Genomic DNA, 16,119 nt, shown 5'->3' with positions numbered 1-16,119 from the left:
CCTTTAGGTTCCCAGGGTCGGAAGTAGTCAGACCCCTCGACATATGGGGTCCTAATTGGTTGTCCCTTGTTGATGAAGGTGAAATAGAAAATTGGCCAATTAGGAGGGCTGGAACAATTGGGCCGGTGTGGGCCTAAAGAGGATTTATGAAGATGAAGAGGGGAATCAGCCCGTGAAGAGCGTGATAATCGACCTAGTACGAAATCGTACTTTGTAAATATTCCATTTTCAATTTAAATTTAGGGATAGAGTTCTAATCGGATAAGAAGTCGTTTTGTAACAGGCTATAAATAGCCACCCTTGTAGATCTGTAATCATCATCAACCCAATAGAACAAAGTACTAGTTCCTCGTACTTAATTTCAAGCCGGGGAGTTGGGGGCGCGGCGGAGGGATGAGGACCCCGATCGACCAACTAAAAAACCCCAACCCCGATCAACGCCGTGCGTGCCTAGTACTCCGCTCCGATGTCCGTACCGCACGCGAGCACAAGCCCCGACCGCGCGCACACGCTGCCAACCCGGACCCAGCCAGGCTCCGCTGTGAGGCTGCCCGCGCCCGCCTACGCATGGCCAGCCAGGCCGCATCAAAAAGTCCAACCAAATCGCAGCTCCCTCCACGGCTCGCGTGCACCATCCGCGAAGCTCCCCACACACACACCCCGCCTGACCCACGTACTTATATGAGCACACGAGCGCGCCCACACACGGTGGCTGCTCTGCGTCTGGTTTCTACACGAGAACTCGACGAGTAGTGGTGGCAGGTGACAGCGTTCCGTTCCGGACGGTCCTGTTGGCGAGGCGAGCGAGGCGGATTGGCAGCTTGGTTTTGAGGAATAATGGTGATGGGCGGCAAGGCGAAGTCGGGCAAGAAGGCGGAGGGGGCGCGGTGCCGGCGCCACCCGCGGCACCGGCAGCAGGGGGCTGGCGTCTGCGCGTCCTGCCTGCGGGACCGCCTCTCCCACCTGTCCCTCTCGGCATCGTCGTCGCTGCCCTCCGTCGTGCGCGGCGGCGGCGACGAGGACAACGAGTACGGCTACGAGGAGGAGGAGGGCGCGTCGTCCTGCTCGGAGGCGTCCACGGCCTACTCCTCGGAGGGCACCAGCGCCGCGTCGTCGGGGTGCGCCAGCCCGGCACCCGGCGAGCCGGCGTTCCACGACGAGGTGAGGCGGGCGGCGCGGGTGTCGCTGCTCATGCGGCACGAGCGGATCGTCGGGGATGACGACGCCGTGGCGGTGTTCCTGGCGAGGAGGAGGGAGCAGAGGAGGACGGCGACCAGCTTCTGGTCTAAGCTGCTGCACGCCACGCGGGGGGGAGGGAAGAAGGAGGGGTGCTCGCTGGCGGCGTGCGGCAAGGCGATCGAGGAGAGGGGCGCCGCGGCCAAGTGGGTCCTCTTCTGATCGGGGCACGTCCTGATCTGGCCATGCATGCATGCCGATTGCTCATTGCTAGTCATTAGTGTGGCTGTGTTGTTTTGGATGGCTTGATTCTAGTGGTTTTGTGGACATTCTTTTCTTATTCTTTGGGGTGCATTTTGTTGATGGTTTTCGCGTGTCGAAGGGGCATGCAGCTTAGCCTAGCCATGATGATCCATGCTTTGTACAGATCTAAAGCAAACAGCTTGTACTTGATCCGTTGATCGATATTCTTTGCTTGGTTTTAACTTTAGTAATCTCAATTTTTTTTGTTAATCTAGCTATATCTATACAACAGCAAGAGCTGTGCGGCATATTGGCATTCCCTCTGTTGACTTGAGTTACAAGCTGAATCGTTGACTTTTGCTTTGATTCAAACTTGAAGAGATCAAACTAAGGCATCCTTCAGCGTGCTATGAGCCTACGAGGCTACGACCCATTCCTCGTACTACTAGCTTAGAATATGAATATAGGATTAGTACCAGGAAATTTTTACACGAGTTCACAAGGATTCGTATGTAGGAAAAAATCACGCTTACAATGGCTTTTTGGAAGTATCTTTTGAGAGGTAACAGGATGAAATCATAATTCTGTTACCATTTCTTTTCAATAGACGATTAATTTGCTCTACTTATTTATAAGACGTGTCCCCAATGTACTAGTATTATCAACTCAACTTACCAATATGTCCGTGCATGTACGCAGTGGTTTCTTTTTGATCCTGTGGCTTCTTATTGTACCTGCACCTACCGTAATGCTTGAGCGCAAAATAGAAGAACCAGATAGCATTAGCACAGCAGAAATGGGCTACTTTTTTAGTCAACCAGTAGACAAAATGTGTCAACAAGTTATACCATCAAGTACAAGTCTGATGTCTGGCCACACGAAAACAGTTTGGGGGGACTTTCCCGAATCCCGATCATGTATACATTTGTAGTACACTCACTGGTCACAACTCACAAAGGCACGTTACCCCTCACATAGAACCGTAGGTACACCTTTACATTCTTTCACTTCGATCACAAATCAGCATCTCCATTACAGATTCAACAAGGTAAGAAAATCAGCTAGTCAAACAATGTTACCTGCACTGTCTTTGTAAAGCAGAAAAGTCCCAAGGCTTCTTGGTAGGAAAATCTCCTGCCTTTCTGCAACGCCTGTCAACATATCGTCCTTTCATTTTGCCGATTTTCAGACGGGTAGGCGTCTTGAGCTTCCAAAGCACACCCAAACGATCATCAGATCTATACATCCTATATCTTCCTTTCTGCATCTACTGCTACAAATTCTTTTTAAAATTTGGTGTATGCATACTCTAAATCCTAAAAGAATGTCACCACCTATCTCAATGATCCTGGAAATGCAGAACCATGTCTCCTGTGTTGTCATCATCGTCGTCGTCAAGGTAATCGACAGGCATGTTTGCAGGCCGCCGTTTCAACCTTTGGAATATGTCATCAAGAGATTCAGGTGAAGAGACATTGGAATTTGGAACAAATCCTGGATCTTGGCGCAAAGGAATGAACTTCTTGGAACCCATATTTGCTTTGAAGTTCTGAAAACCAATCTTCATTGAGGCCCATGTTGCGGACACTCCAGTTGGTGGTACACCAGTGTTGGACCCCTGCTCAGAATTTCTCTCTTCAAGCAAAGACACAGAGTTTGACGAAATTTCCTTTTTCACTGACTTCCCTACCTGCCGGTTCTGTTCTCTAACAGCAGTGTATTTGCTGGCAATATTCTCCCTGTTGTTAGCATATTTCGAATGACCAGCTCTCCCGCTGGAAGAAGTTGCCCCTGCTTTCATCTCAACTGTATTTTCAACCTGTAACACAGTTGAGAATGGAAACAGAAATCAGTAAGTACCAAGTAAAAAAATAAGATGAAATTCAGCTGGAGACAACCAAAGCCTAAAGAAGAGATCGAATCCAAAAAACCCCAACTATGAAAACTGGTTCAGATCACCCCCACCTTGCCAAAATCTACCTACTTTAGCTGATGTGGCAATTCAGTTTTCAGGGACTTGCTGACATGGTACACCTAGTCAGCACAGTATTACATAAATTAGCAAGTAAACCTAAAAGAGGCAGCTAAACCTGCAGTAAGCCCCCTCTGTGGGCCCTATGGGTATAAGATTCTTATATATACTTTTATGTCTGAACAGTATGCAACCTCATGATGTGAACTTGTGCACGAGATGGCACATCATCCAACTGGTTTTAGGCCCAAGGGTTGTGATTTGGACCTGACCAGTTTCCATATTTAGCGGGTGTAAAATGATCGGATACGCAATTTCAGGGGATTCTGAACCAAAATGGGAGTTCCAGAGGGGGGGGGGGGGGGGTACTACTTCCAAACATATAATGGCAGACAGATTAGACTCCAATGTAAATGGAATAACCATTCTACGCACCAATGGCACATTTTGCGATTCAATATCTGTGCTCACACCGTTGAAATTCCTTGCCAATGGAATAACCTGATCACCCACTTTGCATCCTTGTTCAATCCAAGATCTCTCTAGAGAGAGAAAAAAGAAAAAGAAAGACAATCAATTAGTACAGCAAATAATATGCTTGGACGGCAGAAGAACCAAATGCCGGTGTTTGCAGCAACAATTCAACAGCAGTTACACAAATATTTTGATCATATTGATTAATCAGATAAAACAACATTTCCAATTAAAGCCAGGAAAGTCCTTGACAGTCATAATTCAGGGTCCTGTTTACTTTTATGTGCAAAGTTAAAACAAGGAAACTGAAATCCTTATGGAAACCTAAGAAATTACAAGATGCCTCCAATTCCCCCAGACGTAAAATCTGTGAGGTCCTTACCTTTTTGTAGAATAATCATTCCAGACGGATCTAAACCATCTATATTCTCTTCCTCACGCTGGAACTTGAACCTTTTCCAGCTTCCAAAAAAGTCAATCACGCGGCCAAAGAAATTACTAGCAACCAATAGCGTATAAACAACCATAATCAGTGGGTAGATCCTGTTGAAGCCTCTCCCAAAGAAGGGAACTGCATCATCAATGTTCCCCATTCTCTACAACAGATAGTTTGTTCAGCGTTAGGTATGAAACTTTTTCCACATGGAAAACAGCAAACGTAATCAACAAATGAAAGAGAGAAGCTACAAAGTTTTTCCTTCCAGGTACCAAGTATTAACACATTTTTCATCTACACAATTGATAGAGATATATTTGACAAACAACCCAGGACAATAAACATAGAAATTATTACCTTCTCAAAAGTAGTTTTAGCATTACCACCAAGTCGGATGAGATTCAGAAAGTTATACGAAATAGGAGGTGCATATCTCGCAACCATTCTGCACACACAAAAAAAGAACTTGCTTAGCCTAAAATGGGTTCAGTGGCTTTGGAAATGGAAACACGCCAAACATAATAAAATTTAAAGCATTGAAACTTACGAGCAGATCATAAGCAAGCTGACAGAGCTGGTTTGTCTTGGAGTCAGAGAATAAAACATCAACATACCAATCTTGAATAATGAATAATATGTGCATATGCACATATACATCAAGGGGACAAATGCAGCAACCTGTTAATAAACGGAAGCTTATAAATATGGCTGAAAAAATTGAAATTTTATTAAGTCATAACAGAGAATAGTCAAAATTTATCGCTGTGTGTTCAAAATTTAGATAATGAGTAGGTGACAAATTGAACATGATTGTTGCGGCCTATCCAGATAAACTAGTACTTAACTTATCGCTAATAAGATAGCAAGTATTGCAGAGAATAGTCAGTCCCACAAATAACAAAACGTTATGGTAAACTGGACTCGGTAGAAAACTGATTGTAAGTAATTTACATGAAGCGTTCGGACCCTTACCTGAACTAAAACCTCTTGCTTTCCGACAGCTTTTATAAGGATGGAAAAAAGAGACAAATCAACACCACTTGGAAGCAAAGTAGCTTCAGCTAACAGTATAGCAGCTGACATGCAGCCAAGGATAACAGCAAATGCTTTTTGAAGCTGCTTTCTCAGTATACAGCGCCAAATGAACTCTGGAATGCAACAAAGTATCCATGAGTTGATTCCATCAACCATTAACCAGTTGTAACTTGTAAGAATAATATGAATTCACAAAGAAAGTACGAACCTAATCTAATTGAGATGCTTGGTTGTAAGAAAATATGAAAACCAAAAAAGCTGCAGTATAGGTAAGAAGAATACCAATAGTGTCCAAAAGTGATCCAAGTGTGCCCGAACGACTTTCTCTAAAACTTGATACGTATTTCCTGTTTTTTGTTAAAAAATAAAATCAATACTAGTACTTGCATCTTTCAGAGCCAAAAGAGCACAAACACAACTGGTTTGCAGAATTGCAGTACATATTGCTCGAGGGTTTCCAAGCAATTACTGAGAAAAGAGAAAAAAAACAGTTTTCATGTCTGCAATGATCCTTATGTTGACAGGCACACGCATCTATGCTTGTTAGCAATTGAACTATTCAGACCACTGATCAAGTATTATTGATCAGTAACATTTGTACTTTCATACATCCAATGGACTAGAGCAGTAAAAACTCTGTGCAACTACTGGCAGTAAACAGTTTGCTGCTTTTAAAACTTGCAAATTAAATCTTCCCTCATGCTTATCATATATCACTAGGCATAACTTGCTTGACAGAATTATCAAGTTTCACCTACACTGTGCAACATTATTAGAATATAAAAGGGGGGAAATCCCCATAAATACATTATCATGTAAATATAATCGAATGGGACAGAAGGACACATCTTGATTCCCATAAAATTGAAATGCTCCCTGTTCTACCGAATAATTTAACATCAACAGACTACAAGAACTTTCTGCAAATATAAAATCAATAAACTCACCATCCATTTGCATCACGGCGTTCATAATTCTTTATGGTGTCTTCTAGTTTGAGGGCTTCCATGACACAAGTCATATACTCACTGCAAAATGGCAGCACACTTGAAACTTAGCGGCCAAATAGCGCAGATGTAGTCACACTTTTTAAATTTAATTTGTCCTATACTTATTTGCAACTTAGTAGCTTTTCATAACCCACATGTGTCATATATGAACAGTCCACAACTCCACATTACTAAATGAAATATATATACTGGATTATCCTATAATACCTTTTGCACCTATAATACTCCTCATGAGCCCTCCTGAGTTGCCGCCGAAGTGTGGCCATTGATTTATCATCAGTATCATAGTCCATATCATTTTCGCCTAATCTGCCACCAGAAGGTTTAAAGGAAGGATCCTCCCGCAGCTGTGATGGTCATAAAATCATAAGATATATTGCATAATAGCAATACTTAAATTCAACTCATTCACGGATTACAGAAAGTACCAGTTGAGCCACCATGTTGTCAATAATATCCATGTAAGGCCTCAAAAGGTCACGTTTTGACATTTGATTTGAAGTGGCTTGAGCAACCTGAAATGGAACAGTCACTTCAGCAAGATACAAGAAGCTGCATATTATTGCTGAAGAATTTGTGGAATGTACTTACAACAATTGCATTTGAATATTCTTGATGGGCACTATCAAGCTTTACAGCCATCTTGGCAACTCTATGAGAAAGTACTTTTTGGCGGTGAGACCAGTCTGCATTTTTCCAAATGTTTCTTGGGATTTCGCTCAACCCAAAGCCAAGAAGAAAAGCACCAGTCACCAATCCAAAGGTATTTGAGCATGCCATTGCAAATCCCACAATACCGCCGTCCCTGTCAAGAAAATTTATTCCAGGTCAACACTCTACTAGATAAAAATATACAAAACAGCTAGTTTTGGAAGAACTATGTTCTCAGTGAAACAAAGCAAGGGCATCATTCATTCGGAATGACAGCAGTACTTTGATGGTACCATTAATTATACAGTATTCATCTTATGAATCTAAAGTTACTATGCGACACTAACATAGGCACTAAACATAAAGTTTGAAATGCCCTTATGCTGAATCTTGTATAGATATTTCAGCACCCGCTTGGCACAGCATCAATACTATGAAAATGTCAGGGAAAAATGGTGAACAAAATTGAAGTGAGGCTGCAAGGTGATGTTCAGGCATCAGATTCATAGTGGAAAATTTTGCTTGAGTGAAGATTGAAACATACCAAGCTCTATGCATGATTAGTAGTAGGATGAGGCCAATAAGGCCAATGGCTCCCACTATTGAATAAAAGAGCAGGTTCATGTGAATGCTAGTTTTCAGCCTTTCTTTAACAGTGAAGTCTCCTGCATCTTCATAGCCCTGGATAGTAGGAACTACAGCCCTGTTTACATACATAAACACAAGCTTTGTTTAGAAATATTAATACCAATGCTAATGATCTGAAGAAGCACTAGTGGATACAAAAAAAAAAGACTAAAGATCCAAGCAAATCATAACTATGATTGTACAACAGAACCGATACCAAAGGTTACATAGCTGGCCTACTAGAAATTGAGTAAGTTAGCAACCATCAATCCAGCACAAGATTAGATACCTCCCTATTCTAATTTTTCCTTCTACAAACCATATAATGCATAGCCAGTGTTTTCCCAAGTACCAACATAATTTTGATAAAGGAGTTACATCGATGCCCAAATGATGAAGCAGCATAAAAGAAAGAGTCTCACATTTCGAAAATAGTACCAAAACCTGGTTATAACTCTCATCGAATAGATTGGTTTTCTTTTCTTTGTAGCTGCCACTGAGAATCAGGAAATTCAATAATTGGGGGGAAAGTACACAAGACATGTTTATAGCATACCATGTTAGGATAAATGTGCTCCAATAGGACCAGCTCCAGAAGAATCCAATGCCACCCTTCGCACTGCCAGTTAATGTCTGCAAGGGACAAGGATTTAAAAACCAAGGGAGTGTAAAAATAGAATTTTCTAGCCCAGTACACTAATAAAGTTTGCCATACAGTTACACTAACACATTTATTGATATTTTGAGCGTCAAGTTGCTGAACTTAACAAAATGGCGAATCCCGACAAACAATAGAAGATGTTTTTCGAGAGGTAAAGCCTAGGGGTCTGTTTGGTTCTGAGGTCGAAGTGGGTTGGGTTGGAGCCGACCCACTTCGCCCCATGTTTGGTTGGAGAAGAGGTGGGTTGGAGCCGACCCGGATGGGGAATATTCCCAGTTGATCCGGGTTCATCCCATCCCTAAAAAAAGATGGAATCATTCCAACCCACTTCTTCTCCGTTTCTTCTCCGTTCGCCCGACGCTCGCCCGCCACCGCTGTCCGCCCGCCACCGCCCTTCGCCGGCCAGCCCTCCGCCGGCCAGCCATCCACCGCCGCCTCCCGCCGGCCCAGCGCCCTCCCGCCGCCGCTGCCCGCCCCCTCCCGCCAGCCTGGCGCCCTCCCGCCGCCGCTGCCCGTCCCTCCCGCCAGCCCGGCGCCCTCCCGCCGCCGCTGCCCGCCCCGCCCCCTCCAGACGGCTAAGCGCCATCCAGCCGCTGCTGCCCGCCCCCTCCCGCCGGTCCGGCACCCTCCCGTAGCCGCCTGCCCGCCCCCTCCCGCCGGCCCGGCGCCCTCCCGCTGCCGCCTGCCCGGCGGCGCAGCTCCGCCTCGCGGCGCCCCATGGCCCCGCACCCGCTGCAGAGACTGAGCGGCTGGGAGGCGGCGGCAGGGGTCGGCGCGGAGGCGGCCGGGGAGGAGCCGCCGGCGGGGGCCGGCGCGCTGGCGGCCGGGGAGTAGCAGGGGCGGCGTCAGGAGTTCTTGTGGTGAGGAGAGAAGGAAGAAGAGTGAAGGGAGGAAAAAAATAAATAGAAAGAAGAGGATGACATGTGGGGCCCACAATTAACGGTGTTACATAGACATCCATCCCAACCCTCACAACTTCTCCAACCAAACAAAAAACGGGGTCCAACCCATCCCTCTTCAACCCTCTCATCCAAACAAGAGATGGGTCGACTCCAACCCAGAAAAGTGGGTTGGCTCCAACCCAACCCACATGGTCCCAAAACCAAACGGACCCTAGGACTATATGGGTTGAATGGCAATTAGCTGTGAAGACTCAGATAGTGTTGAAACAGAATTATCTGGAGTAACTTGCAGTCAGGCTATGCAATTCTCCTAGGGTACCAATCAATTTGCCCCAGGTAGCGGGTACAAGGTTCCCACTGCATTTTGTATGAGCTATGTAAATGAACTTTGGCCTCTCTAGTGGGTGGCTGGGGTGAGGTTAGCTTCCCAGATCTCATTCCACGGCAATACGCGTCAATTGAAAAGCGTGCTCCAAGGCCAACACGCTTCCTAGGTAAATTGCTGTTTCAATTCGTACATACATCCTAATTGCCACGCAACTAAAACACGCAACGAGCTCAACCCGGTGGATCTAACAGCATCAACAGCCAAACCAGCGGAGCCGGAGCAGACCGATGGCCGGGACCGGGGGCAGTGGATGAGGAGGTGGGGAGAGAGTCGCGGTAAGGGATCTGACCGTCCAGATGTCGGCGGGGACGAGGATGATGATGGAGAGGGAGCAGAACCACGCGTATCCGACGGTGGCGACGACGTAGCGCGGCACGGCGGGGCCGGCGAAGTAGCGGAGCGTGACGACGACCATGCCCAGCGTCAGGGGCAGCGATATCAGGTAGAACACCCACATCGCGCCGCCCGGGCGCCGCCCGCCCCGCCGCCCCGACGGCCGGAGGAGGAGGAAGAGGAGTCGCCGGTGGCGGTGGAACCGGGTCGGCTCGGGACCAGAAGCTTCTTCGTGTCGAGGCGCGCGGGTGGTGAGGTGGGGCCCGGGAGATCGCGGGGCTCTTTTGTCTCCGGGGAAGTGGAGGCGCACGCCGCACGGCGGGGGAAAGGAAGACGAGGAAGGTGCTGGTGGGCCGAACCAGGGGGACGTTCGGTGGAGTATGGAATTGTCGGTCCGAGGGGAGTACTGGCACGCACGCAAAGATTTGATTCATTGTCAAATGTACTGGACAAAAATTTTCAAGTTTGGTGGGTGATTTGAATGAATTCCATTAGAAATCAGAGCCAGATGCAGAATTTTCTTTCCAAATTCTGATAAAAAACATTTTAAAGAAGATTTTTGAAATTCTTGTAGCTTGTTTATGAAAGGATATTCCAATCCAGCTGTCAAAATTTCAGACTTTGATAAAATGTGTACTTGACCTGGGCTTAATTTTAGTTTTTGAATAATATGGCTTGATCTTCCGTACAAACAGCGACCAGATGCACTTTATATTCAATGATTTTTTTAAAGAAAACATATGCTCCTTGTGCGGACGTAATGATGTATCTACAGTTAGACTTTTTTGTCTGAGCATGATCCATTCGCTCTTATATCACAAAACAAATTCTGAGCAAAGCTATGTGTTTGCTTTCAACATAAATTAGAAGCGTGTTCTTATTCCTAAAACAAGAATTCTACATCAACGGAAGCCTACGAGATGCTATGATGAGTATGGAGGGCATCTCGTAAATCCTTATATGCATTCTGACCTCTGAATTCATTTGTAATTTGAAATATATGGTAAAATATATGGTAAAAATATATATTTTTCTTCACGCGTGTTTAAACGAATTACAAGGATTACATAGAATCATAAGAAGTCAGTATTTTTTCAAACATCTACACTTGATTGGTGACAAATCATTTTGATTATCCAAGAGAACTACTTAGATAATTAAGTCATGTTGACTGGGAGTCATAAACTCTTTACTATCAATATGAGAAGAAATTTTGCTTTTACCGTTCTTAACACACGGCTTTGAAAATTTACTACAAGAGCTTTGCAAAACTGTGAATTACTCCCTCCGTTCTAAATTGTAGGTCGTTTTGGCTTGCTATGCACTTAGATATGGTGTATGCCTAGATGCATAATAATATCTATGAACTTAGAAAAGTCAAAATGACCTACGATTTGGAATAGAGGGAGTAGATTCTTAACACCTCGATTTTTTTCTTACCGTTTTCCCTCCTTTAGTTATTTCTTCTAAACTTTTCTATTTACTTATGATCGGACTATATTGCTCTTAATCATGTATGGCGCTAGTGCCACAATACCCTTAATTTCCTTCACACACTAATCATTTGCTTATAGTGCCCCTTAACTCCTCCATGTCCACGTTGCCATTGGTTCGACAATGTGGAGCTCCACTATGCAGATGAGTGCTCGTTATCTGTTTGTTCATGTCATGTCATGATGCATGGTAAGTATAGATTACAATATGTACATTCTATTTTAATAATGACAGATTTAAAAAACCATATATTGAGAGCGGTCAAAATTCAAATTTATCCGCGAGTGGCAAATCGAAGGGACCGGTCCAAGCCGTGTTGCTCCGAAGGGTCCGAGCCAAACCGCCGTCAGCCAGCTGCGGCGCAAAACCGCAAAACGGCAAAAGGGCAAAATTCAGAACCGTCCGCGCGCATCGCCGCCGCCGCATCCCCGTGCGGCCGTATCCCGTCGCAATGCTGCGCCTCCGAAACCATCTCCTCTCCGGCGTCCGCGCCGCCTTCCCTCTCCACCACCACCGCCGCCTCTCCTCCCGCCCGATTCGCCGCAGAGGAATACCTCGTCGCCACCTGCGGGCTCACCCCAGCGCAAGCGGTCAAGGCCTCCAAGTGGCTCGCCCACCTCAAGTCTCCCGCCAAACCCGATGCCGTACTCTCCTTCCTCGCTGGCGTCGGCCTCGCCAAAGACGACATCGCCGCCGGAATCGCCAGGCACCCCAAGCTCCTCTGCTATAAGGTGGACAAAACCCTAACCCCGTTTCGCTCAGATCCTCGGCATAGGGCTAACCCCTTCCCAAATCTCCCGCCTCATTAGCATCGTCCCCAACATCTTCGTCGGCCCATCCATGATTTCCCGCCTCCAGTTCTATATCTCCTCCATGGGCTCCTTCGACATGCTGCACTGCGCCCTTCAGAGGAGCCCGTACCTCCTCGCTCAGAACCTTGAGCAAGTGGTCAAGCCCAACATGGCGTTCCTACTGCAGTGCGGCCTAACTGCCTCTGATTTCGCCAAATTCTCACACTGTTAATCTCGAAGCTAGAGCGTGTCAAGGAAACGGTGGCATGTGCTGCGAAGCTTGGTGTGCTGCGCAATACAGGGATGTTCAAGAACGCCCTTTGGGCTGTCTATTGCGTGGGTCCTGAGTCCGTCGGCGCAAAATTGGATCTCGTGAAGGCGACTCTTGGATGCTCGGAGGCAGTGCTGGCCCTTGCGGTGCGCAAGGCACCACAAATTCTGAGAATGTCACAAGGCAAGCTGAGTCGCACAGTGAAGTTCCTGAACGTGGATGCTGGGTTTAAGCTTCAGTACATTTTGCATAGGCCACAAATTCTAGGCTATAGCTTGCAGAGGCGGCTGATGCCCCGGCATTATTTCATCAACATTCTGAAGGCGAAAGGGCTTGTGAAGGAAAACATCGACTTTTACAGTGCTGTTTGTGTAAGCGAGAAGGGATTTGTCCAGAGGTTTATTGATCCTCACAGCAAGACTATTCCAGGGATTGCAGATGCTTATGCTACTGCCTGTTCAGGGAAAATACCTCGCGACATCAAAATGTAAGAACTACAAGCAGAGATGTTGAAGTCCATCCTGCCTCCCAATGTATGGATGTTAACATGTTAAGGCACAGGTAATTGATTTTCATCTACAGTGAGAATCACATTCCCCCTGGACTACTACTGTTATCTTCCTGTGTTCTTTATGCATTTATATGCCAGCTGGTGGTAAAATGAATTTGTTTAGTATGGTTTCCTACATGAAACAATTTTGGCTGCTAGACTGCAGTGCCATCGACTAGTCTAATTTGTCAATGTAACGAAGACACCTAGAAAAGTTGTTGTTGCAGCAGCGTGAGTGAGAGAGAATGAAAAGGTGAATAGATGGTAGTGTGCCTCTGCCTGTACTCTGAGCTACCTGTTAATGAACTATTGCATATAGGTTCCTTGGCGAACACTAATGTGTATGACTAATGTAGCGATGTCCACCTTTGTGCGCTGAAGTGAATTTACTTCTGCTTCAAGACCATTTCTGTTATCCATTTATTTTTGGTGAGCAATTCCATCATTCTCACAGATTAATATGTCATCCTCTGTTCATTATGTGTTTTAGGTCTAGAAGTTGACTGTACTTAACTTTTACTTTCATATGGTAATTTCTCGACTTATCAAATATTCAATCTGAAGCATAATTTAGTTGCTTAAAATTTGCAAATGCTTTTGCAACCAGCCCTGTACAGCAGTTTGTTCTCTGTTGTGATTTTGGAGTTACCTACTGTCTTGTTTGCCAGCTAAGGATATCTGAGGATGCTGTTAGCTGATCCGTTAATTAGAAAAAAAAATGGCACCAGGTTCTGTACAATTCAGTAGCATTTTAGGATATTCATTCCAATGCTCCACTTTTGTCACCTGGAATTTCATTTGCTGTTTTGGTGGATACAGCTCTCAGTTTGGCATGACCTAGGGATGCCTTTTATGTCAACTTACGCCTTTGAGTTCGTGCTCGGTGAAGTCCCTTTATTCTGCTTCTTAACATGGACTCAGTGTATCCTTAGAGCACTTGCTTTTTATGTCTTCTTTTAGTTTGCTTGATGATTCAAACTGAATGAAAGCGTACCTAAGACTTAATGTTATCATCAGATCACATGCAATGAATTGGCTGCTTTAAGATCTATGAACTGATTCTCCATTACTAAGTTTAATCATTTCAGCAGTGCTATTATTGTATAAAAACTGGAAATATTTTCCTTGCCTAGGTATCGAATTCATTTTTTGGTCACTTTAATAATGGAATAAACAAGAACTACGTGCCAGATAAGAAACATGAAGAACTTGCCTGGGTTAGTCTTTCTTGCTATGCAACCTTTGGTACACTCCTGCCTGGCTGTGTTGAATGTAAAACATGGAAAATGAGAACATGCAGCAATCTAACCAGTAACCACCAGGGCTCAGAAACCTCAGTTGTCAGTTTTATGTTGTTTTTAATGGAAAATAGACATTTCAGACTGTTATGTACTCGTGCCACGACAAGGAGATATCGACAGTTTGAAACTTGTTACAAATCCCTTTGTTGAAATCAACGATATTTTGAACTCATCTAAACGGCTCCACTCGTCGAACACTTAATCTGTAATCAGGCCATCAGGCCATGGAAGTTCATGGATGTCAGGTTACTTTGCGCAGCCGCTAGTCGCTACTGATCTTCACCACCCAGTTGCTTGTGGAGTGAGTTGGTCTGTAGATCTGGTCCTCGATCAATCCAACGAGAGGCAGATCAGGATCACCGCGGTTGCTCTGGTCAGTGTCGATGGTTAAGTGTTGATCATGACATCATGTGCTCGATGAATTCTAGGGAGTTTCCGGCCGGCGACGCGCACGGTTTATGCCGGTCACCGCTGCTCCTTGGCCTTAAGCTTAAGCACCTCTCGCGCTCCTCACGAACTCTGTCCTGGTCTCCTGGACGAGCTCGCCCAGTCTGTGGGCAGTCAATTTTCAAAAAAAAGTCTGTGGGCAGCGCGTGCGGGATCCTGCCGCCGCCTCGCCTCATCGACGGCCCCCGCGTATTTCCTCCTCAGGCTATCCACAACGGCCTCCAACGCGAACTCGGTGTGATCGCCGCCGTACTCCAGCAACTTCCGCATGCTTCCCCATGTGTAACAGCATGAGGCCGCAGCAACTCCAGCAACTCAGTCGTCGTACATCTTTGCGAGGCACGCCCGGCTCTCGGGCTTCGGGAACAGCTCCTCCAGGGGTCGCGACGCGCCGTACGGGGCGTTCTCCCTGAAGAACCACCGCGCGCGTCATCGTGGCGTCCAGCTCCGAGCAGAAGGTCTCGAACTCCCAGGACTCCCTGAACCTCTTCACCTCTTTGGCCTTGTCGTCCGGCGCCGGCGCCGCACGGACCGACCGTTGCGCCGGCTCTTTGGGTACCTCTCCGGCTGTTGTGCCATGGCTGCTTGCTGTGTTGCGCTCTCGGGTAAGCACGCGAAAGCATGATCGAGGCTGCATGGGCACCCGTCACCGCCTGCCCGCAACCGCGACCGAGGAAATGGTAGCCGCCCATGCCGTCAAGCGCCGCCGCCATACTGGGGATGACGTACGGCGACGGCGACGCGGAGCACGGGCCGCCGGAAGCCGGATCTCGTGGTCGTGGAAGACCACGGCCAGGCAAACACCTGGTTGTTGATGAGCCCGTGACGCTCCACGGCATTGCCCTGCCCTTGCCGGCTTGCCCGTGCCGTTGCCAAACCCGCGCGAAGTGCCCGTCCCCCGGCACGGACCGGCCCTCCGCCGAGCTCGCCGCTACCGGGTTCGTCGGCATGCTGCAGCGGCCCGGCGGCTCGTGGGGAGTGTCAGGGGGGGTGTTCGCGTGCGTGCTCGACCGTGTCCATGTCCGTGGCGGCGCGCGGTGGTCTCCGCGTGTGGCGCTCCCAACCCGGCGCCGCTCGACTTCCACGGCGACATCAACGGGGCGAGCGAGAACGAGACGGCACTCGGCAAAACGCCGGCCGGCGGAGCAACGGCCCAGCTAGTTGGAAGCGCCTGACGCCGCCGACGATGCCCCCCCCCCCCCACCACCGGGGCCCCGAAAGACCGGCGAGAGACATGCCACTTCCTCCTGCCTGGCCATCAGCGATATCTCTGGCCCCCTATCCTTGATCATGATAGAAAAGGAATGACCCATGTCAACGGAAGCCTTTAAATTTCCTGCCGTTGGATTCTGAATCA

The 16,119-nt window shown here is 47.0% G+C and overlaps 1 protein-coding gene and 1 pseudogene across 1 annotated transcript; one reads left to right on the top strand and one right to left on the bottom strand.

Moving 5' to 3' along the window:
- Positions 1-2,201: 2,201 nt before the first annotated feature.
- On the bottom strand, positions 2,202-10,297 carry LOC101759645 (LMBR1 domain-containing protein 2 homolog A). The gene is made up of 14 exons (XM_004953924.3): positions 9,865-10,297; positions 8,181-8,257; positions 7,542-7,700; positions 6,938-7,151; positions 6,775-6,861; positions 6,554-6,693; positions 6,284-6,364; positions 5,619-5,683; positions 5,274-5,449; positions 4,849-4,979; positions 4,659-4,746; positions 4,248-4,461; positions 3,827-3,933; positions 2,202-3,238 (listed from the first exon to the last, which is right to left on the bottom strand). Exons 1-14 carry the CDS (start codon positions 10,030-10,032, stop codon positions 2,759-2,761), a joined length of 2,187 nt encoding a protein of 728 aa, XP_004953981.1. The 5' UTR covers positions 10,033-10,297; the 3' UTR covers positions 2,202-2,758.
- A 1,556-nt stretch (positions 10,298-11,853) lies between these two features.
- Positions 11,854-13,129, top strand: LOC101772073 (annotated as a pseudogene).
- The last annotated feature ends 2,990 nt before the right edge of the window (positions 13,130-16,119 follow it).

This window comes from Setaria italica, chromosome I (genome assembly GCF_000263155.2).
Source record: "Setaria italica strain Yugu1 chromosome I, Setaria_italica_v2.0, whole genome shotgun sequence".
NCBI classification, from domain to species: Eukaryota; Viridiplantae; Streptophyta; class Magnoliopsida; order Poales; family Poaceae; genus Setaria; species Setaria italica.
The sequence above is the reverse complement of the archived record's forward strand: the minus strand, read 5'-3'. Positions and strand labels throughout refer to the sequence as shown.

Coding starts and splice junctions, on each gene's coding strand:
- LOC101759645 (XM_004953924.3), bottom strand. CDS start 10,032: ATGTGGGTGTTCTACCTGATATCGCTGCCCCTGACGCTGGGCATGGTC. Junction 4,747..4,848: donor AGCTTGCTTATGATCTGCTC/GTAAGTTTCAAT, acceptor TTGTGTGTGCAG/AATGGTTGCGAGATATGCAC. Junction 3,239..3,826: donor AATCGCAAAATGTGCCATTG/GTGCGTAGAATG, acceptor ACTGTGTTACAG/GTTGAAAATACAGTTGAGAT.